Below are 27,720 nucleotides of genomic sequence, written 5' to 3'. Positions count from 1 at the left end.
AAAAAGATGGTCAACCTCTATTCCCATGGTGATTTTTCTATCTCTGAATGATAGCACTACAACAAAAAATGGTTTTTGAGTCCTATTTTTAATTAGAAATTACTGAAAAAACTTGAAAAGGTTAGTATTGTGGGCTATGGGAAAATTAATACTACCGTTTTCCCTTACGATAAGTTTCTGTGCGTTACGACAGATGCTTGTTTCTGGTATACAGATATATCGAAAAAATAACGGATGTATCGAATCCGGAGAGGACACGACTTTCCGATTCCACGTAACATATCCGGTTGGATTCGCCGGTTTCTGTAAATACTTTCATCCCAATTGAATCGCTTTGATCCGTATACATGCAAGGATGATTCGTCCTTTTGTATACTTGACATTGTTGTGCTGCTTCTTAATAGTCAGATGCAATGTTAATAAGGACAGCATCAACTCTGCGATCGTCATTAGCAAAGCTGAAAGGAAGGTCGATGTATCATCTCATCTTGTCAAGTCAGTGTCGTCTTTGACCGTGGAAAATACAGGAAAATCGGCTGTCAAATCATTCTTGTATTCAGTAGATCCATCCTTACAGCAATATTTATCATTTATAGGTGCCTCGGTGGGTATATATAGTCGTCTTTTTTATCGTACTTCGCCAATAAGTCCAAATAATTAAGCCGACATAGTCTTATTATACCCCTACCCCTCTTGAAAATTATATAGTAATCATGGTGTCCATCTGTTCGTACGCCCTCAGTTCCACAACTCTTCTGAAAGGGCTGAAATGATTTTGAAAACACTCGTATTTTTTTTTAATGTAAGAGTAATCAAGGGAACCAAGGTTATAGGGGTAATCAAAAGAATGTACAGGGACGAAGACCAGACATGGAAAACAGACATACACAACAAAGAACATAAAGTAACTAAAATCATACATACAAAGTAACAAAAGTAAATGAGCAACTCCGACTCCACTAAAAACTGGGAGCATGGACCAGGCACATGATGCCATCATGCACCTATTTTGTTTTTCCATCAGAATGGCTTTTGGTGTTGCCTGATGCAAAACTGCAGAATGGATTTTCATAAGGATGTTTTTTTTCGGGGTGGGGGGGGGGTACCTGATGCAAATATGAACTTTGTCATAGTTGACCACAGGGTCAGGGGACTTTCTCCCACTATCAAATACATTGTATGCAGCCACACCTTTGTCCTCTACTATTGTTACTCATTTAAAATCACCTTAAAGTGATAATTCAGATTATACATTGTATTTTTTCTACATAGGTGAAAGATGATGATAAGCTGTCAGTCACAAAAACTTCAGTTGATGGGCACAGGTGTGTTAAGCTATATAGTTGGATTCAATGAGTGGCTTTGTATTGTTATAGCTTATAAATATTCTTTAAGCTTTTTAAACTGCTCAGTATGTTAACACATAGAAAATTGATACATTTCAGCTTGTTTTGGCAGGGCTTTTTCTATCTTCAATTTACCACTGATTATCTGCCCTTTTTCCAATGATGAAAGCTGTCATTTTTCCCCAAAACTTTCCCAACTGAAGCAAGCAATATGAAAGTTTTGAATTAATTCGTCTGTTGGTAGTAGAATAAAAGTCGTATTTTATTGGTGATTCAGGGAATCGTTATGGTCATAGTTTCATGAGAGCGGTTTTTAGACTGGTAAAGAAATATATCTATTCTTCAGTTTGCGACTTTACGGCAGCCAGTTTATGATAATTATTTTGGAACTTCTTTTACCGTTACATTCCATAAGTTGTAAAATAATAGGTATCAGAAGTGAAAACGGCATTGTTGGTTATATCTCATAGTAGTGATTTTATTTGTTAGTTTTTTCCCAACTGATAAAAAATTCCCAATCTTAGGGGCAGGGGCCTTATTTGAAAAAAATGTAGAAAAAGCCCTATTTGTTAGCTGTCACTATTAAAGAATTTAGAAGAAACTTTAATGATGAATATGTATCTAAGTCTTATAATTTTCTGTCACTTAAGAGCTACATGTATATTTTACTTTAATGTTTTATTTGTTGTTTATGTCAGGTTTATTTTATGTGTATTAATTCCTTTGGTGTAACAACTTCTATTCTGTTATACATCTTAAGGTCCCTGATTTGCTATTTTTGTATTGTATATGAAGGTCCATGTTTTAATTTGCAACATACTTGCAGTGACAAAGAATTCTGGAGGATCAACCTTGCCTCAAGTTTAGAAGCTGGCAGAACTGTGCAAGTTGATGTGGAGAGTGTATATGCCCATGCCCTGTCACCATTCCCAACCAAGATTAAACAGACCGATAAACAGCTGGTTGTTTTTACTGGAAATGTTTACTTCTATTCTCCGTACAAGACATCTTCACAAACCACAACTGTTAATCTGGCTTCATCTTCAATAGAATCCTACAGTAAATCACCAAAACCTGTCTCACAGAGTGATAAATCTGTTACCTATGGGCCATATGAAGCTAGAGAGGCCTTTACAGAGGTAGAAATTTAAAATGAAAATTAATCTACTATCAGATTATTATATCAATATCTAAGTTATTCACAACAAATATTCTTATGCATAAATCTAATAGCAAGCTAAATGTCAAATTCTATCAGAAATCTACCTGGTTCATTTTAATTCTCAAAAATGATACACGATCTACTGTCAGGTCAAATGAATGATGATGGGTCTTCTAGTACTATAAATTGCATCTGTAGGTAATGAAAAATAATTTTTGACTAAGGGGAATATGTTGTGAAGAAAGTTCCAAAGTTGTATATGATATTTATGGTACATTTTATCAATTTTTTGTGTGTGTATTTCAGGCTGAATTGCGCATCCATTCTGAGAATAATAGTCCATTTTTGACTGTAACTCATCTTGAGCGTGTAATTGAAGTTTCACATTGGGGAAATATTGCTGTAGAAGAGAGTATTCAAATCCGACATTCTGGAGCTGAGCTCAATGGACCATTCTCACGTTATGATTACCAAAGAACTCAAGATCCAGGAGCATCTGTCAAATCATTCAAGGTATTGCTGTCAAATAAAAATACCAGTAGCCATGTACAGTGTTATGGTACAAAAGAACTAAAAGAAAATGTTCTTGACCATTGCATATTTCAAGAAGTAATCTTGAAGCCTGTTAAACAATATAAGTTTGGTCTTGGTACTATACACAGGCTTTGGAAAAAATGTCAGACCTTGAACAAAAATTCAGAAAATGTCTGATGGTTATTTGCTTATTTCTGCATTTATAAATGCTTTGTCTATATTCACTATCATCTTAAGTCAAATAGTCTAAGGATTAAAGCCATCTTAACATCCTGTCTGATAATTCCCCTTATTGTTTATTAGAATTACTTTATTTCATTATTTGATAAGCATTCACCTTTGACCCAGAATTTTGCATATCCACAGGACTTGTTGATTTCATGAATTAATTTTTATTCAATGAAAATGGTAGTGTTTTATTATCTTACAATTTCATGTTCACAAAGAAGTATACACAAGTATGTTAATAAATCAATGTGGTCAATGTATTTAGTGATAAAGAAAATACAGATTGAAGAATAAAACTGGTTGATTGACACGATAAACTGAAAAATTGACAAGTCGCTTTCGTGTGGCAGTTTGTGTTTTAAGTGCAAAATTAAAATTATATTAATACTTTGTTTTTCTAAGTTTGATAAAAAAAATTTTAAACAGCCAATTGTTTATATCAGAGCTATTTAGGTATACATCATCTATTAACATTGCAATAGCTCATTTTCATGGCCTGGAGAAGAAAATTCATTATTTATTACAATACACACAATCTGTATAGACAGCAGTGACATAAACATAAACTTGTCTTAAGACCAACATAATGCTTGGAATTTCATAGTCTTGTACTCCTGTTTTGATAGAAAAGCAGGTGGAAAGACTATGCTATCCAGGGCCACAATATAATAAGATTTTCATATTTATAGCAATTCCAGCTTTTTTTAGTTGTTTAAGTAGGTGGAACAAAGGAAAGTTGAGTTATCTTTCATTGTTGTCCTTCTTTTCAGACTGTTCTCCCAGCATCAGCTAAGGATGTTTACTACAGAGATGAAATTGGTAACATTTCTACGAGCCACTTAAAGGAATTAGATGATATGGTTGAGGTTGAATTACGCCCTCGTTTCCCACTGTTTGGTGGATGGAAAACTCAATATTTACTGGGATATAATGTACCAAGTTACCAGTATTTATTTAACCAAGGTACATATTTTCATCTGCAGTGCAAGACTGAAAAAAAAGTAATGTCTTGACTGGCAACTGTTAAGTAAGAAAATAATGTGTAGGTGAAATCTTTTTGTTCTAAAGTATGATTTTGAAGCCAGTGTTACTCATCAGAAGTTGAGTAAATACTCTAAGAGTGTGTATTACTTACTTACAGGAAACCAATATGCTTTGAAGATGAGGTTTGTTGACCACATATTTGATGATGTTGTTATTGATGAGATGACCATTAAAGTAATTCTTCCTGAGGGATCAAAGTAAGTCAATCTGATCAGTTGGATTGGTAAACAGGGGTCATGCTACTGGGCGTAGTGAAGTCACCCTTTCATTTTCAGACTTTGCCTATGATAAGGACTGAACACGTCTTTTAGCGGTAATTTGACCAGAGTTAACTATCTTCCAATAGCAATTCTAAAATTTCGTTTGAGAAAATAAATGATGAAATCTTCAAAATCTATCGAATATTCGGTTACAAGCAAGTATTTTAATCAGCTTTTTGTTTCAAACGTCTAAGGGAGGATACAAAATGAACATTTTGCATTCCAATTTACGATAGTTTATGTTTTATAGTTCATATTTCTTGGGACTTTGGGTAAATTTATCTCAATTGATAATACGGTAAAAAACCCAAAGCGTTTCTTCAGATCATCTTGATTCATAACTGTAAATTCTTCATTTCAACAGATCATTTCTTAATTTTAACTTGAGACAAGTTTGTACTGACCGCAGCAATATAAATGTATGTCCTATGTGTCAATAAAGTTTTGATTTGTCAAGAATCAATTTTGAACATGATTATCGATAACTTTTGAACAACTTTTATTGATAGACAGGATATTTTGAACAAGAAATTATTACGGGTGAAGTGGGACCAGGGAAAAAACAAAACAAAGTGAAAATTCCAACAGAATGTCACTGTTTGAAATTTTCTATTCCGGTGCTGCTAAAAATGACAAAATCAATGCATTGCAAGAATCTTTGCTTTACTTAGTCATATATTATTTTGCTGTAATAAATTTGGTAAGGGGTTGAGGTATAGATGAAGATTTCAATTTTATACAATACATCCAACCATTCAGTCAGCAGGCTGATATCATTTTGTCCAAAATATTTAATTACAGGTACTTACACATGTAGCTTAAAGAAAGAGTAACGTTTTATCTCAATAAAATAAAATAAAAATGAAATCCCCTTCTTGTATTAATTGTGTGCATGTAAGTAGGCTATAACACATTTAATTAGAAAAAAAAAGTTAGTAGATGATGCACATACACATCCACTTCTTCCTATCACTCCCCACTTCTCCCTGTTTTTCTCAAGTAGCTTGAGCCCTGGTAAAGTGGGAAAATATAGCTCTTTCATGAAAAGAAAAGCCACCCAATTCCATGAAAGTTAAAACATTTAATTGATATGGAGACAGTGAAATTAAATCATACAATTGTACTGAATTTGTGTAAATAGAAAGATTGATTTGTTATTTTCATCTAAATGAGATAAATCTGTATATATTTTGACTAGGTATAATTTTCTTGACCGCTCCCATTGTTCTTAAATGTTGACAGCATTAAAACCGACTTCGACTGAAATATACTGAAATTTTTATAAGTAAGCTGATAAGCAAGAAAGAAAATTTATGATTTGCACCTTCACTTTTCTAAGCTGTTATTTTTTATGTTATTTTGTAGAAATACCAAGCTTATAACACCCTTCAGTGTGAAGAAAGATAAAAACACACTTCACTTTACATATCTTGATACCATAGGAAGACCAGTCATTGTTGCGCATAAAAGTAATATGGTTGATGCCCATATTCAAGATTTTGAGGTGAGTTTTAAATTTGGAATATTTTAATGCATAGAATTACTTTGAGGTATGCAATTTTAGTTTTCAAATCGAATGAAATGAATTTGTTTGATACAAGGCAGTAAATGAAGTTATACATTTTATTTTTCAAAATAAACGAAGGTCTGTATCACTTTCTATTCTGTCTTCTATTTGATACAGGCATAGTGTCAGTCACCACCATGAAAGACTACCATTTCTAATTCTCGTGTTATGTTTTCTGATTTGGTTCGAAAAGCAACATATAACTTCGGAATCATGAAACCTATAAATCTGAAATGCTTACATGTTTCTCTGGTGGTACCGTGAAAGTACTATTGTTCATGGGTTACCAATTTTAATTGTTTTCGTGGGTAGGCCAAACCACGAAATTTGGTTCCCAACGAAAAGAAGAACCTCATTGATGTGTAAACTGCAAACTTCAAAACCACGAATTCAAGAATCCACGAACTTGCGTTTCTTCCCTAATCCTCGAAAATTGGTATCCATGAATTAAAAGTACTTTCACAGTAGTTTTTATCATTATATTGTAGACAACTAATTCATGTTTTTTCCAGCTTTTTAAAATCTAGATTTTACCATTATAATTCTTTTTTTTTAACTGTATATTTACTTCCGATTTTACAAATTTCTGCTTTGTTTGTTTATCTCGTAAAATTGACCCTGTAATTAGTACATGTATTAAACAATTTTTACAATTACAGTTATGGTATAAATTTGAGAAGTACCTGTTACTCCAGGAGCCCTTCTTGGTTGTAGGAGCATTCTACTTACTGTTTCTCTTGGTTATCATCTATGTCCGATTGGACTTCTCTATCACAAAGGTAAGATTTCTTGCGAAAATTTCCAGCAGTCTGTTTCATACTATTTACATTTTCAAGAAATGATTGAAAATGAAAGTAAAAAAAAAAAGTGTAATTTGCTTTGAAGTGATAGTTAAGTTTTTGAAAATAAAGAATCTGATACAATTTCAATATCTTAATAATAGATTTTATTTCAGAGATAAAATGAAGTAAGGATTTAAGTTAGATAACTATTTTTCATTATGAATTAATCAATTAAACAGGAAGAAACTTAATGGACATCCTTTGTATAAATTCAGCTATATTTTTATAGGATGAGGCTAAAGAGAGTAAGATGAGGGTTGCCAGTATCTTGGAGGAGGTGCAGAGTGTCCAAGACAAGAGAAGCGCTCTATACCAAAGTTTTGATGATGCTGTCAACAAGTACAAATCCACCAAAGATTTGGCTCAATTCACCAATAGCAGGAAGAAAATTGATGGAGATTATAAACAGCTGACTCAGCAGATTCAGAATCTCCAGGCCCAGCTCAAAAATGAAGGAGCTGATGTAGCTGAGAAGGTAAAACTACAGGAATATTGACAGCAAAACTGCAAATAAAAAACAAAAAAAACTTACATTATGTAAATACTTGTAAATATTTAATGTACCATTGTCTCTTTCTTGGGGAAAGTCTGCTTACATTCTATAAGTTAATTGGTCTATTGCTCTTCATAGTGTTGTTTCTGGATTGACATTTTGAATTCTGCTTAATACACTTCTGCTTACAATTAATTGTGCATTTACCATTCAGGCATTTCAGTTTTTTTAATTTGGAAAATTATTTTGAATACTTTCTTTTGTGGAGTTTTGCAGTTTTTGCCTCCAACCCAAGCTTAAATGATAAATAATGGATGCTTTTACTGGTGCTTTGTTATAGTATATCTACATACTTTTTATACATTATTGTTTCTTATAGGTGGCTGAGCTTCAGCGTCTTGATACCCAACACAAGGATTTGATTGGTGTTGCCATTCAGTATGCTGAAAAGCTTGTCAATGGAAAAATGCAGAGACAAGCTTACATTGACCAAGATAAGGCTAACAATACTAAACGAGAGGAACTTATACAGAAAATGGAAAATGTCAGAGCTAGTTTATAGACAATAATTTTTATGTTGTCATTGAGAGACATTTAATGTTTGATGTTTCATGTCTGATATATGTTTTAATGAAACAATAAAAAATCTTTAATACACGTATTTGTACAGTATTAATTGGTCTTGAATCGTATCAGTAGTGATATGAAATAAACCTCTTACACAGAGAATTCTTTTCTCTTATCTTGCGTACATATTTTTTCAATTAACTTATAGTATTTGAAATGATGTAAAAATTATTTGTTTAAATGATTCAAAAAGAACTTTTTGATATAAAAATGTTTGTGGTAAAACTGCAAATATTAATTGTAAAAAAATTTTTTCGAAGGGGAGATAATTGGAGGGGGATGTCTTAGAATGGGAATTTAATATTAAAAGAAAAATAGTTTGGTGATCCCCAATTTTCTTTTTGAAATATGTAAGAATGTCAGTTAAATGGGTTTTCATTTTATAAAAAAAAATTAGAAGAAATTCTATATGCAATTTTTTTTTTAATTTGTGAAGTAGCATAAATTCATATTATATGTTGTAAAAGAATTGCCTTTATTAATCCTCAATTATCCTGATATCAAGTTAAGTGACCATGATTTGTAAGTACAATTGAACTCGGAAGAAGTTTAAATCTCGTAAAAATCGAACTAATTCAAATGTCCCCTTACTCCCAATACAATATTTCCTTGGATGACACCAACTCGGATGAATCTCTGATAACTTTCAATCAGTCCCCTTGATAGGACTTTAGGTTAATTAACCCTGATGTCTTGAAGTCAACTAATTAATAAATACAATGTGTTTTTACAGGGATTAGCATGGCTTAAGTAATTACTCATTGACACTCTTGAATTATGTATTTAATAAATTCAAAAAAGCTTGTGTAGTGAAAAAAACGAACATTACTAACAGCGATATCAGATATTTTGATGATAATAAGAATTTTACATTGAACAGTTAATGACACGTCAAACAGATGATAGTAAGTGTATTTCAAAGACTAAATTCATTTCACTAGTGAATCTGAATTTTATTATGGTATTGTAGAGCATATGGTCTAACAATACTCCTGATTTGGGTCATTTAAAGGAGCATGTTCTGTACTAATGACATTATTGATGTAGAAAAAATAAAACAGAAATTTCCCTAAAACATTCGGTGTCGTTCAGTATTTAAAACATGATATACGATATGCAAAAAATGTCTTCCAATATAAAACACAAGGCATCATGATGTACCATGTACACAACAATTGGTGTAATAACGAAACTATGTCCATGTTATACTCAACCTTGGATAACTCTTTAACACTTTTGCCTAGTCCCCTTGACTCCGACTTAAGGACTGTATGTTCATTCAAGGTCCTCATAGACAAACCAGGGAAATCTACATACTAGAAATACCAGGTATGATCTACCTAAAGCTTCTTGACTGGTTGAATTATATGTATTAATTCTGTCTTTACTGCACATCCACTTTCTGCTCACTGATTTGTTACTTGATGTGTGCTTATGTACCCGGTACTGTATATACTTGCTTATAAGTCAGATTTTTGGGAGTAAATTTTGAGTTGCTAAGAGGCTTTAAATAAATGGTATCTGGGTAGATTTTAAACTTGGTACCAATACACCACTGTTGGATGCTATTATGGCTTCTGTTCGCAGATTATTAAAGATTTAATTCTGAACTAATATTTTGAAACTTAAAGGGTTATTTATCTGTATTGTGCAGTTATGGCCACTCCAAGTTTCCATGGCAACATGGGGAGAATATATTTTGGACTTTATCTCTGCTTATTCTAAGCTGTTCATTGTCAGTTAAATGGATGGGCTTTGCATTTATTTCAATTTTAGATGCATGTTGATTTAAAAAATTCAATGGATAGTGTAACCATGCCTTGTCCTGTACTTACTTAATATGACAATAATTTTTTAACAGTCCAGCACTAAGGTTGGCTGGAGCCTATTGTTTAAGTATGAGAGTTCCAGATGTACATATGTAACTGCTTAACAGACCCCTTTTTTATATGACTACAAAAAAAATTGATATGGCTCTGTCTTTGTGTTGTCTGTAAACTTCTGGGTTTTCATGCAATAACTTGAATATTGGTTTTGTTGATCTTCAAATATGGCAAGGTTTTGAACTATAAAAGGAAGGTTGGCATTTTTGGGTCTTGGTTTCAACTGTTTTGGAATTAGGGACCAAAAACAAGCATTTTATTGAAATGTATATAATTCCAGTAAAATGCATATGGATATTGATAATATGTTTCCACAATATTCTGCATCACAAAGGTCAGACTGGGTTCGACTTTGGATGTTTAAACTTGAACCATTTAGGAATATGGGGCTAAAAAAAGCATTTTCGTCATTTCAAGATAATAACTTGATGTAAATAAATGGATCTCATTGAATTTGTGTTACAAGGTGTCATGTCCCTTTTGAAAGCCTGAGATTAATTTTAGGGGTTATGTATGGAACAAATCTAGAAACATGAATTGTGAATAAATCTCTTTTAAATTGTACTAGGTACCATTCCACAAAAGGAAGACTGGGATTTATCTTTGGGGTTGTGAATTGATCCAATTAGAAATTAAGGCCAGAAACAAGCAATTTTCCTATTTTTGGATGATAACTTGGGTAAAGGATGATCGATCTTCTTGAAATAGTACCTAAAGGTGCCATACCCTCAAAGCAAGGTTCAGAAAAAATTTGAAAGTTGTGAATAGAACCATTTAAGAACTAGAGTCTGAATTCCTGACCTGGTCTTTTAAGCCTTCTAAAGCAATTACTCAAAATTGGACTCTTGACCCTATTGTACTTTAATCATAAGAATCATTTAATCAATAGAGAGCATCTGAGTTTTCCAGTCAGTTTTCAAATTATAAAATAAATCTCTCATAGTCATTTTTTGGCTCTTCAAGGGCAATAACTCTGACATCAGTCAACAGATCTTTATAAAAATTTTGGCATAGGTCATCTCACCGTGCTGATCAATTTTATTCAGCATTTAGCTCAACAGATTTATTTCCAAAAATCTACAATTTGATCCCTATGGCCTGTTTTTAGTAATTGCAGCCATGGTTTTTGCCAGATCAAAAATTCCCACACACAAATCATTAAGGATATTGTAAGGTACAGTCATCTGACAACAGCTTAGTATGAATGTATATGAAATTGAACCACAAAAGTAAAGTTCAGGTTGTGGCCCCAACTATTTTGGAAACAGGGGCCAAATACCAGGATTATATCAGGCTTGCATCATTAAGCAGTCTCCAATTTCTTCAATATTCTGAATCAAATCTTTATTAAAATTTTCCTTTATTATGGGGCCCTTATTTAATTTAGTTTGAAGGGTTAGAAATAAACTTTGATAGAATAGTATTTAATCACATTCCAAATTTAGATCTGTATCAAACTTGAATGTAGTGTCCATACTTCCTCCATTTTATCAGGATTCAATTTCTGCTGTTGTATCAAGCTGTGTCCAGCAGAAAAAGGTATGTGTGTGTACCAAAAAGATTGTTGATACATGTAATTTAAAACGTTAAGTTCATATTTATGTACACTATTACTGGGAAACAAGCAAACAAAGGGAAGGAAGAAGTACAGATGAATGTTTTATTTCTAGAATGGTCATCTGTAAAAGGCACAATATCAGCAGTTACATGTATAAATAACAAAATATCACAGAAAATGGGGGACTCTGAAGAGACATGTAAAAAAGCCAGAAGTTGGCACTATAATTAGGCACTTATCAAATAAGTCGAGACAAATGCTACATACACTTAACAAAAGACAACTATAGCTCCCATATCACAATGACTTATTTAAAACAAATTTTGAGGTTATACATACAATAGTTTAGCTGATACATTAAAGGCTCCACATAAAAAAAATAAAACTAAATTACAAACAAATCTTGATGACTGGGACATAAAAGTATGAATGCAAATTTTCTTGGGCAATTATTTCCATTTTAATAACAACATACAAAAAGGAATGAAAAGTACATTCAGTTAACTATTCTCTTTGTAAAATTGTAAAAAAAAATTGTTAAATTCACCTAAACAACAGGGGTGTTGTAAATTTCTAGCCTCCACCATTTATTAACATAAGAAACCCCCTATTTTGTTTGCAATTTTAACAGTGTTACACAATATCTGGTTATATTAAGTATCTACAGCACCAAATAAAACAGTTGTCTTGAGTATTCCAACATTTTCAGGGAGAAAAAAGTTATATTTACATTTTTCCTGTTAACTTTGTATTACAAAACCTGAATGAGTACCACCTTTTTTTTAAATTCACCTGTAGAAGCTTCAACACCAGTAAGTTTCATAAATATTTCAAAATATTCCTTAAATGAGCTGATAACTTGTATGTGAGTGTATCTAGATATACATGTATCACAGTTCAGCTATTTTATCCATTACATCATTCAGAGTTTACTTTAATTTTTTATTTACAAATTGTCAAATAATTATCACCTTAACAGACAAATAACATACTTTTGTTCCACTTTAAATTTTCATCTAGTTGGATGGGTTAATGTTTGACACTGTTATAATCCTTTCATTTTTTGTTGTTTTGCAGCTAACGGAGGCCTGTGTATTGTGAATAAAGTGCAATAATCTAATAATCTTTATAAATATTTAACAATACTGAATACAATACAGAATTCTGTGAAAACAGTCTTGAAAGGAATAAAGTACTGAAAATTAATCAAATTGGACAGCAATACAAGAATGATACTGAGGATAAAAAATGTTGGCATTATCCAAAAAATTTAAAATCTTGGCACAAAATTTAGCTTGAAATTTGAATCAAATTAGTACAATCAGTAGCTTGTAATAATTTTATGAGGGTCAATGATTTTATCAGAAGTTATGATTAATACTTATACAATGTACAATGATGTATTCATCGGAGAGGAGAAAGTATACTGCTTCAAAAAATCATTTTCAACATGCCATTTTTGTGCAAAATATTTAATATCTACAATTGCAAAAAAGATACCTTCAATGTGAATAATATAAACCTAACCCTATAGAAATTCAAAAATAAATATAACATTGTATAAATAGAAACAAATAAATTATGTCAATACAACATGTAATTGCAAATTGTACAGTTCTGATATGTGGTTGAAGTTATCTCCCTTAGATAACATGAGGCCTATGTTAAATGTCCCGTTAGGTTACTGTTCCCTGAAGTCTTCGCCCTGGAGCAGAAAAATGTCTTCTCATCTCCAAAACATTATAACGAACTGGTGATGATGATGTCACAATGTATTTCTCAAATCCTCTGAAAATATATTTGTTACACATTTATAAATTCATAGTAAAATATGGCCTAGTTACTATTAAAGGTCTACTATATCTATTATAAATTACCATTTTAGTTCCTTTTAAAAAGAAATTTCCAAAATACAAGATAAGGTACTATAAATACTTATCAATTCATAGTCCCAAATAAATTGCAACCAACTATAACTATGCCAATACCCACCAATGTTAAGAGATATGTTTGTTCACTACTTGTAAATCTACCAGGATTGGAATGGAATGGTGAGAAAGGCTGAGAAAAACTTGGGTAAAGAATAAACAGGCATATGCTCTCTAACATTTAAAGTCAAATGCAGGAAACTATTTGGAATCTTTCACAGCTCCATTAGTTAAAATTTTTGAACTAAATTTTTCTAAACATTTTTGCACAATACAGAAATTCAACTTTTCCAGTGGCCAATACTTAATATTTTTTTAGTAGAACACAATTAAAGGTAAGCATCTGAAAACATTATAAAGCATTAAAATTGCTTTAAAACTTGCATTAAATTGTAAAAATAACTCTTTATCAATGATTCAAAGTGCTTCACACAAGTCACATGGGACTTGGATTATAAACCCTGTGGAAAACAAAAAAAGTCATAAAAATAAATGTACAACTAGCATTATATGTAAAGTATACACCCAGGATATGTATACATGTTGAAATACAGCATTATATGAACATGGTTGTAGTTTCTAATCTTTATAAAATACATGAATTCACACTTGTCATTTTGCTCCAAATGGCACCAAAATTTTCTCCAATTGATCTTTAGATGAAGGAGAAACAATGTTATTTTACACTGTCACATCTGAAGGAGAGTTCATTATGAAAACAAGTGTGAATATGTCTATTGGATAAACATGGAATAAGGAATGTAAGGGTACCACCTGGGTTATTTACATCTGTGACATTTACCTGTAAATCAACTAAGCGTGGAACAAATGTCCGATGACGCTGAATTCTGTTAATAAAACAAATGTTCATGCAATAATATTACAGTAGCATGCATAAGTGATTATTATATCATGGATGTGCTAAAGGTTACAAATTACATAGCAAAACTTCAGGTAGAGAAATTCATGCAAATTCTTTATTTCCTAAAGGATGGGTTTAACTACAACTAACACAAATGAAAAATCAAGCATGAAAGTAACTTTTTTTGAAAGAAAACTTAAAAATTACTTTATCACGTAACTTTACATCATGGAAATTTTTATTGAAACATTTTAAAAATGAAAATCTGAGGTAACAAAATCAAGAGGAGTGTTAGCTTATTAACATTCACTAACAAACTAGGAGCTGTTAATGAAAAGGATAACAAAGCATTCATAATGTTATACTATTATGAAGGGAGCTAATTCGAAAAAAAGGCCAAATTATATGCAATCATTAGTTATTTCAATCAACAATTTAGATGGAACATTATTTCACTGAGATGAATAACAAGCTAGAGACTTATGAATTACTGTTATTTGCTTACATTACTTTTTCTCATATTTTATCTGTGAGTTCTTATGATGGGTAGATTTGAAGAGATTCATTAATACAATATAAATTTAAAGATAATTATAAAAGAGTTCAGGGCTGCCTGTGAATCTATATGACTCTTTAAGGGTGTAATTTTGCTTAAAAATATATACCTAGAACAGCACATTTTAAAGTTTTACTTGAAATATATATTCAACTGCATGCACCACAAAGCTGTGCTGACTTCCAAGTGACAGTTCCAACATCACAATTAAAACAACAGACAGTGAAAAAAAGGTTGACATAAGGTGACATCAATGTGGACAAAAAAATCATTTGAGACTGTGACTTTCTAGATTCAGTTCATTGAACAAAACATATTACCATTAGTTCTTAAAAGTATGGCACAATTTGTACAAAAGATTATGGAAGAAGTGGTATCAAGTCAGCAATTACTTTTTCAGTTTACCAATGTTTTACTTGATTTATGTCAAATAACTAAAACAAGAGGTGCATAAAGTCCCGTGAAAAAGTGGCACCAAGCCAAAAAAAAAAGCATCCTTACATAAATGGTGGCAATTGTCAGACATCAAAAAGTGACTACCAAGACCTTCTTCTCAAGCAAATAAAGACAAACTACATATATGCATTTATCTTCAAAAGACATTTACCATGCATTATTACATGACATGTTTGCTACAATGTGATCTAACCCAGCATTACTTACAATACTAACACTAATTAACGTAAATTATCTTGCCCCATTCATCTCTGTAAAAAGTTAAACACTATTTTATTGTACAGATTTATTTTTTAATGGTTTCTATTCAGTTAAAAGCATAACAAATTTCAACATCAGCTTCCAATTCTGTTTTCTTTTTTATTTATTTATGAATTTCATTACATAGAGGATGATTCTAGTCATATTTTTTACTAGTAATATTTAAAATTAATTTCAAAACAATATATTGAGAATAAGAAGATGCCATTTAAAATGAAAATAACACTCATTTGTATTTAAAAAGGCAATGACTGTGATCAATGAATTAATGAGATGTATAGATTCCCATGCGAGTCTCATAATAATTTCTCAAATATACTAAAAATAAAAGTGCTACTGTCTTGGCTTCTAATTTCAAATAATGTTTGTAAACTCTAGCTAGTACAAGGATATTGCTATATATTTTATTTGGCTATAACATTTTTATGTATAACCTATTTTTGTAGACCCTTGAAACAAAGCAAAGGGAGGAATTTCATTTCTGCAGGGCAAATTTTAACAGATTAAAGTTTAAACTCATTTTAAATTAAACATTTCATTCAGTCACTGCATATGATCAACCAACCTTCTATTCTACTTCCTATTGTAAAAGATGACCTTTCTGATCAGATTTCAGCTATCCAAATTTCGCAAGCATTATATAAAAATTTTTTTTTTAAAACTTGCAGTTTCTTAAAAGGTCACATGAGCAGAAAGTAGAATGGAGTGTTATCAGATTATGTATACAGTGACTGAAGGGAATAATTATTACGTCTAATTTTGATTAGATTGGTTTATGCAATACTAAAAGAATAGTTTTGACATTTTAGTACATGTTAAGACAAAAATATGTGTTGTTAAAACTACATTAAAAGAAATGAGGAAAAAAAAAACTTGTAGAATTCTTGCTCTTAAAAATAATTTAAAAAAAAAACTTAGATAAAGTGCCTAATCAGTCTAAAATATTATATTTAGAGTGGTTCATCTAAGTATGGAACTAATAAAGAATAAACTAAACCACATAAAATGCAAAAATGCAAAGGAGATTTTTATAACTTTGTAGCAAACAAAGTAGTATTAGCAACAAAAATCAAATTTCACTCTGTCATGTCAGACACAATTCATTCCTTTTAAAAGTACCAGTACATGTATCAATTTGTTTAAATGTTTCACTCTACCACAAAATCATTATTTTTTACTGTGCTTTACATTAAACTAAAAACAGAATTCTTACATTCCCTGATTAATATAATATTATGTGCTCCTCTTCCCCTTAAAATTATGCAGTGCTCTAAAAATATTACTCTTATGGTTTGCTAAGCCAATGACAACTGTTTAAATGATCATATATGAATTTGTTTGTGCCTTCAAACTTTAACTCTTCAGCCCTACACAATGACATGCTAATGATAGTTTTGAATGAATTGTGATGGCCTGAGATTATAGTGTGCAGCATCAGACATCACAACAGAGTTACCTCCTCTTGAATGGTTCGATAGCTAACATTGGCCCAAGTTTTGCATAAATTTCCCTTCAAGAATAAAAGTTTAATGCTTAAATTACTTCAAAATTCAAATATTCTTAATTACTAATGTATATTTTTAAAATCTTATGGAAGAAATCAATTCTTTCATGTGTACATCATATCTACATATGCATGTGCTAAACCATGTATTCAGTGCTGTTCAATCCAAAATCCCCCATCAAAAAAGCCAATGGCATTTGTTTTACAAGATTCTAACTTGACTAACTTGAAAGATGCCTTGAAAAATATTTGACAAAAACAAAACAAACAAAAAAAAATACTGACTGCATTGCTACACATGCATATGCAGATTTCAAATTCAAATCAATCAAATTCACTCTCATTTGTTAAAAAAAGGCTAAATGTGAAACACAAACAACATTTGTGACAGAAAAAGAAAGATAGAATTTAGAAAAGGGCTGCAAAACCTGTAATAGTTTCAAAATGAAATTAAGTCAACAGCTTGTCTTAAACCTTTGAAGGATAAGACCATGGTCAAACCTGTAACCCCTGAAGTTTCTCTCCAGCATCAGATAACATCAACATTAAATTAAGCATTTTGACATTCAGTAAAGATTCAAGCTCCTGTTCAAATCAACACCAGCTTCTGAAGCTAGTTAAGAGTTAAGATTACAACCTTCACCCTAAGCAAAGAATATGTGACATTAAAAAAATCCAATGGCCTGTAACAATACTAATCAAATGTGTTGAATAAAGAATTTAGCATTCAACAACAAAAATACATATTTTTTGTTAAAGCCAAAACAAAATAATATTTTTCATAAAAATTTCATGCTGTTCTCTTAAGCAATGTTATTATCTACTGGTATGTTAAAGTGCTTTCTTTCAAAGAAAGCATTGTTCTATGGTTTAGATTTTTAGGAAGATAGCTAAAGAAGTCCTTATATACATGTACATGTAAGATATGTATTGCCACAGCCCACTCTGTGAATGTCCAACCCTACACCATAACCTTGCTTCCCTATGGTGCTAACTATACCTAATCCACCTTCAATATCACATAATTGTAGATTAAATATATGTTGTCAAAAAACTTGTAGAAAATGAAATAATCTGTGTGAGATTATATGTGAATATATAAATAAATAATAAAAACATCTTTCAAAATGTGCTCCATTGTGAATTTAAAATTTACTTTGTAATGGTGACAGACCCTTGTGTGCAATCATACAATAGGGATATTTCCATCAAAAACAGTGCACATCACAACTTTTGTATAACCTGTAAAAATTATGGTTAAATGATTTTCTCGGGAAGACAGAGCCAATTTATTTTTCAAATCATATATTTTAAGCCTAGATATTTTTGGTGTATTTGAAAGCAAAGGACAAAAACCTCTAACACAATACTGTTTCTAGTACAAAATTGTTATTGAAAATGATTGGAACATTCCTATCACTTGAGCCAGTTTATATTTACAACATAAGACAAAACTTAAAAACGGCTGAATAACATATATATATATGAGATATTAATATAGATTTTAAGTAACTGAATATGCTGTATAAACATGTAACATACACCATGCAGGAGTAAACATTTCTCAAAAAAATAATATGAGGCACAAGAATTTATAAAAATCATGCAAAAACTTAAAGGACTATTTAAACGTTTTGTTTAAAATCAGTATAAAATGATAAGTGTAACTACAAACTTTTCTAATATCATACATAAATATTACTCCTGCATATGTGTATGATATGACTTACAACACAATAAGAGAGATAAATAACACACTGGACAATTGAGGTAGGTTGAAGGTAGCACTAACTACTCAAGAGAATAATGAATAATACAGACAACTAAAATCATTTTCAGGATCCTTATAAATTAAAGTTTGTAATATTTAAGGATATGAAACTGCACTCTATATAGATGAACGGAATTGCCTCGGCATTATATAAAGTTTTTCAACCAAGGGAAGAACAAATTCACAGAAGGCCAATTTATCATGGGGTCAATTCTGACCAAATGAATAAGTCAGAGTTATCTCCCATATCACAATGTATCAATAACTATATTTACTGTAATGAAGATATCAGATTTTTCACAAGATATGAAATGCAGTTCCATTTAATCTGCCAACTATCTACATGAAGGACAGGGGAATATAAATTATAGGCTACAATTGTACACTGGTTATACAATATAATCTCTGAAATAGTTCAGAAGTAGTATATATGGGTTATACTTACTTGACTTGCTGTATATTGGTTTCTGTTTCTCTAAGTCGATCAATTCTTTCTTCATCTGTTGATGATGTGAAGGGTCTCTGTATTGGCATCAGAGCTGAATCAACTGACATTCCTGGGTTACCCCAGTGGTCAACTCCTGTACCACCAATCTCTCCTCCCCATGCCGACCTCATACCAGATTTACCCCTAATTGGACTACAAAATACAATTGTGTTGATAACATGCCACTGTTTTGTTTTGGGTAAGAATTTTTTTAATATCACTAATAGAAAAAACTCTGACATGAGGTGGCTTTGCATCTTTAAGTTACTTATACAGTGAAACCAGTCTTAATCAAACCTTGGATAAACCATGAACATGTATTAACTCAGGCACCTTGTGAAGTCCATTCGTATCCTTGAACCTGTGCAAACCAAACCTTGGATAAACCATGAACATGTATTAACTCAGGCACCTTATGAAGTACATTCGTATCAGTGAACCTGTGTAAACCAAACCCTGGATAAACCATGAACATGTGTAAACTCAGGCACCTTATGAAGTACATTCCTATCAGTGAACCTGTGTAAACCAAACCCTGGATAAACCATGAACATGTGTAAACTCGGGCATCTTATGAAGTCCATTCGTATCAGTGAACCTGTACAAACCAAACCTTGTATAAACCATAAACATTTGTAAACTCAGGCATCTTATGAAGTCCATTCATATCAGTGAACCTGTGTAAACCAAACCATGGATAAACCATGAACATGTGTAAACTCAGGCATCTTATGAAGTCCATTTGTATCAGTTAAAGTGTGGTAAACCAAACCCTGGATAAATCATGGACATGTGTAAACTCAGGCACCTTATGAAGTCCATTTGCTCATCAGTTTCAATACATTAAGAACATGTGTAAACCAAACATATGCCTTAAACAAATGAAAACGGGTTTGATTTAGATTTTGATTTTTCTTGGTACAGTACTTCCTTGTTGTATTAGATATGCCATTATCAGCATTGTAACTTACTGACCTCTATCTATTCATCCTATCTGATTATTTTTATGCCCAGACCATAGATGAATATCATTTACTGGTAATTCAACAATTACTGTAAACATACAGTGGAAGAAAACCATGAAAAAAAACGGTACCTGCAAAATTGTTTTTTTTTAAACATGAATATGTTCATTTGACATAATGCGCGAAAATTAGCAACTGCAAAAATTAATATATTTACAGTAAATAAAATTAATCCAAAATGCATATGGACATTTTTTAAATTATGAATTACACTTCAGTTGCATATTTTCCAATGCTTACCAAAACAAATCTCCATCATTTCTTCCACAATTTCAAAGACAAAATACCTGAATTTAAAGTCTTTGGGCAAGGAAAATCCTTGCATTGCCTGTAGTCTAGTCTTCATCACTTGTTTTTTAAAGTCCTTCCTTGCATTACCATAGCCATTAAATATATGATCACAGAACAGTAACTTTCCATCCATGTACATCTGTAAAATAAGTAATTAATTATTTACCATTTAATCCTATTGAGATCTGATATTGCAATACACACATTAGGTTTGTTTCATAATCTCTTTCCTTGCATTTTTTTCAGAATTTAGAAGGCATGCTCATTCTGTATGAATGTTTAAACATACTTTGTTATTACTTATATATTTGTGAACAAGTATTTATGGTTTCAAGTAATTTTTTGGAAGTTGGAAATTGTCATTTTTTAAATATTGCATATATATTTTATTCAGAAACTAGAATTAAAAATTAATTGAAATCCTTAATTTTAAGTTTGAACAATAAAAAAAATGTATTCATTGTTTTAATATCTTTTTAAGGTTTTTTGTGAGAATTTTTGTGTTCAGGACATAACTAAATATCTAAAGCCTGGACTTACAAGAATCATTCCAGGAACTACATTGTGACGTGTAAGAAGAAGAGGTTGTGTGTGATGAGAACCTTCAGCTGCCGTATTAATATCATATTGTACAATTCTATAAGTGTCATGTCTTCCCTGAACACATGGCTTAGTCCGATTTCTATTTTGATTCCCATAAATCTCTTCCAACATATCTTCAGCTGAATTCACATATGGAAATCTGAAAGTAATAAAAAAACTTTAATTTTCCTTTCTTTTTTATTATAAAAGTTTTTTGGGTACTTTTTGTAGTTGTTCTTTTAGTTATAGTTAAAGTCTATATACCGTATAGCAGGTTATTTTGCAGGGGTCAAATTTTGGTGCATCTTAGCAGTCTGGCTAAAGAGGCCAAAATAAATTTTGCAAAATATAAAATTAGTGAACCACTAAGCATCAATCAAAATTAGAAACACAAAAATTTTTCATACACTTTTTTTGCCTCAAAATTGCCAAATTTTACACCCATCACAATAACCTGCCACACACTATTCTGACTTTTTCCCCTGTTTTACATAAAAGAAAAGAAACTTTTTTAATGTTTTTCATATCGTTTAGACAGTTAGTAAATAAATACATTATTTTATTTCAATGAACTATGATCCATTTTTTTCTTCTAAAAAACTTCGGTATTAGAATACTTAATTGGTATAAAATTCTGGGATAATGTTAGCAGTCAGTGAATTATATTGATTGGCAACTTACTAATTATGATCTACTTTAATTGCATCTGTTTACCTTTACAGAAGAAAAAAAGGACAGTTTCTCATAAGGGCTATTCCAGAACTAATTAGAGGAAGGCACCTCTAATAAAATATGATAGGTGGTTGTTACTGGTATTTTATATTGTTAGCCTTAACAATGAAAACAAAATAATCACTTAAAATTGTATGCACGGTGGGGTAAAATGTCAAATAAAAAGTGCCTTCCGACCTTCCCCCATTTATTTCTGGAATAGCCTTAACATTTAACAATATAAAATTATACTAGATAATCTTAATGAAAAACAAAAGATCAAAAACTTACATAGAAGATATAACAGAAACAACAATAACTTGACTCTCAAGAGCCTCAGTATATACAAAGTCATCAAATTCTATATCTGTAACTTGAGGGATGTAATGTCTGCTGCATCGACAAGATGGCCGTTCTAGTCCCAATAACTGTTGCTGAATAGCTATTGGACAGTGAACTTTAGTAATGGAAGAGGGAGGTGAATCCATGTGATTCATGCTTGTTATTATACGGGATATTGGAGCACTAGATAAACTTGTTCTGGTACTCCTGGAGGATCTCTTGTCTGCTGACCTGTGTATAAAGACAATTTAATATTAAATTTAATAACACAAAAATAACACAGTGTGTTATGAAAAGTAAGAAAAAAAGTAAGAAGGACCTGTATGGTTACGGTTTCAGTACATACAGCCTGGAACCCAAAAAAAAATTTTAAGAAAGCCTAAAAACAGATGTTAATTTATAGTGAAAGTGAAATACAAATTAAGTGCTTATACTATATATGGTATAAAATTACAAGGAAAGGAACATGATTAGAGAGTTGGATACTAAAACACTGTCTAGAACTCAATTGCTGAGCCTTTTATTCCTCTATCAAAAGAATATCATTAGTGATTTATTAAAATAATATCATAAAAAAAGTGTACTAAAAACTTTCAATGAATAATTTCCAATTTACACAGTTGTTCCTACAAATATATTTTTGTACAAAATTCACATTAAAAAATGTGATGTATGTTCTTTTTGTAACAATGAAAAGGACACAGTTGAACATTTATGTTTTGATTGTGCAATCACCTGGACTTTTTTTTAAAAATGTTTATCATCGTCTGCAAAGATTTTTTGTAGGCTTGGTGTTGAAAAAAATGTTTTCCTTTTGGGTGATCACAAAGGACTTTTATTGAATCTTCTATTGACTGTTACAAAGAACTATATATCTAAATGCAAACTTGAGGAGAGACTTCCAAACTTATTAGGGTTAAAACATAAAATTAGAAACTTATAAGATATTGAATTATATATAGGCCAGAAAATTTCAAGGAAGATAAAGTCAAACAATTGTGGGTCCCTATTAATATCATTTTCCCTGTTATAACCTAATTTATAATTTTTTTTACCTTAATTATTTCCAGTTATATTTATATATGAACAAGCCAAAAGAACATATTGTAATAGTTTATTTATTTAGTTGAATTTAAATGTGTACAGTGCAGTGGATTATTTACAAAGTTCTTGAACTGAATGAAAGATGAAAGTGAGTGAGTGTGAAAATGATGGTGAGTATATATAATATATTGTATCGTCTTTTTTATATTAAATTTGATCTCTTGTGAAGACTCTGTTACACCTTAGTCAGGTGGTGATGCATGAGTCTTTGTAAAACCCTGACTATACTCAAAAAGAAATAAAAAATTTAAAAAAAAACTTTCAATTCCTGTAACTTAAGTCATCAGATGTTTTATGTCTAATTAACCAAGATAACATACTGAGTTAATCTCTCTATGACAGCTATAGCAGTAGGAGAAACTTCACCATCTCCAATCTCATGTGGCTCATCATCAAACTTTACTACCGATGCCATCCCTGACTTTCTCTCTGTAACAGGAGACCTTGAAGACACTGCAATGGACACCAATGTACCGCTATAAATAATGAAGTTTTTGTGTCTAAAGTGTCTAAATGTATTAGGCTGCTACTAAATCTGGTAACTGGCATGCTGTTTGTAATAGGCAACTCACTTGTGCTAATATTTGATTTTGACTTATATTCACTGTAAGCCCTAACAACAATATTTCAATACAGATGTCAAGTTAGTGGTAGAAAGCATTCTACAAAAGCTTTCAGCTGAGCTACTATGATTGTTCAGGAGTAAAACATCCACCATTACTACCTGTCAAGAATACCAATACAAACCTAAAGGTGCTGAAGGAGCTCTGTGTTTTTTCTCAGTAGCTAAATCAAGTCCCTGAAGATACTTCTGACTGCTGTTAATTCTCGTAGCTCGATCAAATTCCCTGGCAGACTGGATCTTCCTTCTATAATCAACATAGTCAGGTCTATCTTTCATTCTATTGATATCAGGAGAGATCAAACCTATCGTTACCCTATAATGTTCCATCCAGTCATCAACTAAGTTTCTGAAAAAGCATAAGTAAGCAGGGTTAAGACTAATATTAATGAAAACAAAAAAGTTGTGGCTCAAATATTCTTAAGCATAAATAAGTTTTATAAAATATGATTTGAAGTATATTAACAATGTGTAAACTTACTTAGCTTTCCTCTGAAGTCTGGCTAATTCCCTTTCTGATTCATGTTCATACTGTACTTTATCAGGATATTCTAACATTCTCTGTATCTCTGCTATGTGGGCTTTCACCTAAAAGACATAGGCAAACAAATGATATATCAATAATTAGATTTCTGTATTAGAAGCCATTTAAATTAGGCTTATTTAGAACCATCTTTAAAGAGCAAACTTAAACACAGATAAATTAAAGTCACAAAGACAAAATACTTAAAAGATAAAATTACAGAGAACAAATTTGTTAAGATGCCATAAGTGATAAAAAATCATGAAAAGTAAATATTATAAAAATGAAATTGAATACCTTCTTTTGTTTTCTTTGTTTAGACTTTTGCTTTGGTGCAAATATTCTCATTAGTTCTTTAGCTGCTCTTGAAGTAAAGTTGATACTAGTTACCAACTGCTCCTAGAAAAGTCACAAAATTTTACAATTTTAACACAAGCACCGGTACTCATTATTTATTGAGGAAGGCAAAGCTCTAAACAAATAGAGGCTTGAAAAAAAAACTATTTTCAATATAGAACAAAGTTTTGCCAAGTACGCCATGTAAATTAAAACCAATTTCATCTGCAACTTTATACAATGCCTTTAATTTTTGTAACTAATATTTGGTACATCAAAAGAAGTTTAAAGGCAGATCTGACAGGTCATAATACTAGTATCATTCAGTATTTAGATCATGTATATCAGAATAGAAAAGAACATCAAGTCTGTGCTAGATTTACCATAAGGAAAATCAAGGTTAATTGAAATATTAATTGCAAAAGTATTATCAAGTATTTTGTACATAGAATAGAAGTTTGTCGTTCTTCCTGACTATTTTTTGACACAAGAATATCTGAAATGTGAACATCTATCGACTTACATGATCTTCTTTTTCCACAGCTCCTGTGTATGGCTGTATAGTAAACCTGGCTGTCTCCTTTTGACATGTGAACACAACTGACATATTGGTCTGACTGATACATCTGAACACCATGTGGTCATTGAGCTACAATAATAAGCAGAGTTGACCAAATTACAGCATAGTACAAAGTATTGAGTGAATATTGATATAATACAGTACATCAGAGTACAAAGGAGATAATAGAAATTTCAACTGGAGAGAGGTTTAGCAGGAAAAATAGAGAGAAAAAATAGAAAAGCAAACTGGCGATTACAGATACCAAGCATTCTAAACTTTTAAAGTGAAAAAGAGCAATAATTTCAAGAACACTATATGCAATAACTGAAATTGACCAAAACGTAAGGCAATGTAGCGTATCATAACAGCTGATTCTAATCACATTGATTGAAATATATGAACTGGCTGGTGACTTAAAAAAAATTAACCTAAGCAACTCTTTAGTCCTGATAACTTTTTGGGATGAACTACCAGTCCATCTATTGCCATATATTCTCAGCATCATAAATTAGTAGCAAAATAGGACACAAATGAATATCACTATATACATGTATGTATGCACCAAAATTTATCAGGCATGATTAAGTTTCAGTATTCTCAGTAGAAATATTTCAAACATGTACCTGCATTGATACAGGAGTACCTAGTTTGACACTTCCCATGGGCCACTTCCACTTTTGTATGACATTGCCATCAGAATCTGTGAGGTGACCTCCCTTTGCTGTAGATAAAAATCTGTAACAGAAAATCAAATCAATCATAATTTGACCTTGAGGTCAAGGTCTCGTGAATGTCATCATTAGTAATTGATATACAACTTGATACATGTACTTGAAAACTTTTTTTTGCATTCAAAGTTCAAGGTGTCACATGAAGTTCATCATAGTATCTACCACACCGCCTTACATTGATAACATCTACATGACAAATATCTAAGGCCAAGGTCAACAAATGAAAGAATTATATGGCCAGAAAAAGCTTTAGTATGAGAAGAAGAAAAATGTGCAATAAAACAATACGTCTACTTTCTTTGAAGGGAATACATAGATATTCAAAAAACTGATTGCATTCATTCTTTCATAAAAACTTACCTGATATTTCTACTGGTACTACTGAAACAAACTCCCTTGCCTTTTGGAGTAAAACATGCCAGCATTTTTTGACTATTACTGTCATCATAAGCAATAAAATAATAACCAGGTCGCCCATACCCAGCACAGCTGAACATGATGGCAGGCCTTCCTGAGGGATAGCTAATGTTTTTTAAGGAAAAAATGCAAACTAGCACAATATGAAAAATACATCCATTAGACTTTGTACTTTGAAAATTTATTTTAATTTCAGCTATAGCAATTATAGGTATATAAGCTTATAAAATAAACAAAATAAATCAGTTATTCTAAGAGTTTTATATGGCGTGGCAATACAAGCTACCATACCAAATGAAAATCAAGTCAATGATAATAGACTGCAAATTTCATGCATTACTTGAGCAAACTTTTGCATTAAACTTCAAAGACCAAGGGCAATAACTTGGCAAAAAATTAATGAATCAGAACAAACTTTGGACTTGACCAGTTACATGGAAAAGCAAGGTACCAAATAGCAAATGAATATCTGCAAGCATGACATAAGAAGTGTGGAAAACTTATTTGCCAGACCAACAAACAGACATAGGGTCAGATGGACAGTAGATTGAAGGATAGATGAAGTGCAAACCTGAAGTACCCTTCAGCAAAAGTCACCACCAGGGGACTTAAAATATTCTAAAAAATCAAAAAATAATATCATAATATACAATTTCTTTGGAAGTTCTAGTATTTATTTATTTTTGGCTATGTTTTTGTATACTAGTATTAAAGGGCCCCTTCCTTATGCTAAATAAATTTGGTTGATTATATATTGATTATATAGCTATAAACTGTTATCACTGAGATACAATTATGTCTCATCTGTAACACATGGATGCTGTTATCTAAAATTTGATTGATCTTGACATTATTACTAGTTTTATATATTACAGACAATTATAATATCAATACAATTATTTAACACCACCTTAGTGGACAGATTCCTAAGGTATAGTTTATTGTTTGTATAGAGTTATTGAACTGTGATGAAATGATGCTTCAGTAAACTTCAGGGGTATATGCATAAAACAGACACAAAGTTGTGATAAAGTGATGCTAATGACACTCCATACCAAATATGACTTAGTATAAGTGGTTTATATAACTAACCTAATAAGAAAAC

General features: G+C 31.4%; 2 protein-coding genes across 26 annotated transcripts in view; one reads left to right on the top strand and one right to left on the bottom strand.

The window, feature by feature from the left end:
* Positions 1 to 241: 241 nt before the first annotated feature.
* On the top strand, positions 242 to 8,133 carry LOC148627755 (dolichyl-diphosphooligosaccharide--protein glycosyltransferase subunit 1-like). Its single transcript, XM_088578250.1, has 10 exons — positions 242 to 604; positions 1,273 to 1,325; positions 2,173 to 2,485; positions 2,815 to 3,021; positions 4,041 to 4,233; positions 4,412 to 4,511; positions 5,940 to 6,078; positions 6,801 to 6,920; positions 7,213 to 7,458; positions 7,856 to 8,133. The coding sequence occupies exons 1-10, from the start codon at positions 356 to 358 to the stop codon at positions 8,036 to 8,038; spliced, it is 1,803 nt and encodes a 600-aa protein (XP_088434376.1). The 5' UTR covers positions 242 to 355; the 3' UTR covers positions 8,039 to 8,133.
* A 3,499-nt stretch (positions 8,134 to 11,632) lies between these two features.
* LOC148627754 (uncharacterized) overlaps positions 11,633 to 27,720 on the bottom strand; it is a 29,173-nt gene continuing 13,085 nt past the window's right edge. For 13 of the 25 annotated variants that reach the window (XM_088577990.1, XM_088578074.1, XM_088578094.1 and 10 more), the window contains 13 exons: positions 26,559 to 26,720; positions 26,091 to 26,202; positions 25,429 to 25,554; positions 24,867 to 24,968; positions 24,528 to 24,634; positions 24,172 to 24,395; positions 23,745 to 23,877; positions 22,270 to 22,551; positions 21,226 to 21,427; positions 20,682 to 20,824; positions 19,328 to 19,522; positions 17,064 to 17,117; positions 11,633 to 13,332 (listed from right to left, as the gene is read on the bottom strand). In XM_088577990.1, coding sequence (XP_088434116.1) covers positions 13,221 to 13,332; positions 17,064 to 17,117; positions 19,328 to 19,522; positions 20,682 to 20,824; positions 21,226 to 21,427; positions 22,270 to 22,551; positions 23,745 to 23,877; positions 24,172 to 24,395; positions 24,528 to 24,634; positions 24,867 to 24,968; positions 25,429 to 25,554; positions 26,091 to 26,202; positions 26,559 to 26,720 — 1,954 coding nt within the window. In that variant the 3' untranslated portion in view covers positions 11,633 to 13,220. The other 12 variants (XR_015921444.1, XM_088578048.1, XM_088578039.1 and 9 more) reach the window with 12 other exon arrangements.

The sequence above is a fragment of the Perna viridis genome, chromosome 1 (assembly GCF_037379345.1).
Source record: "Perna viridis isolate PV_CMFRI_1.1 ecotype Kerala chromosome 1, ASM3737934v1, whole genome shotgun sequence".
Classification (NCBI taxonomy): Eukaryota; Metazoa; Mollusca; class Bivalvia; order Mytilida; family Mytilidae; genus Perna; species Perna viridis.
Note: the sequence above shows the minus strand (reverse complement) of the source record. Positions and strands in the feature narration are given on the sequence as shown.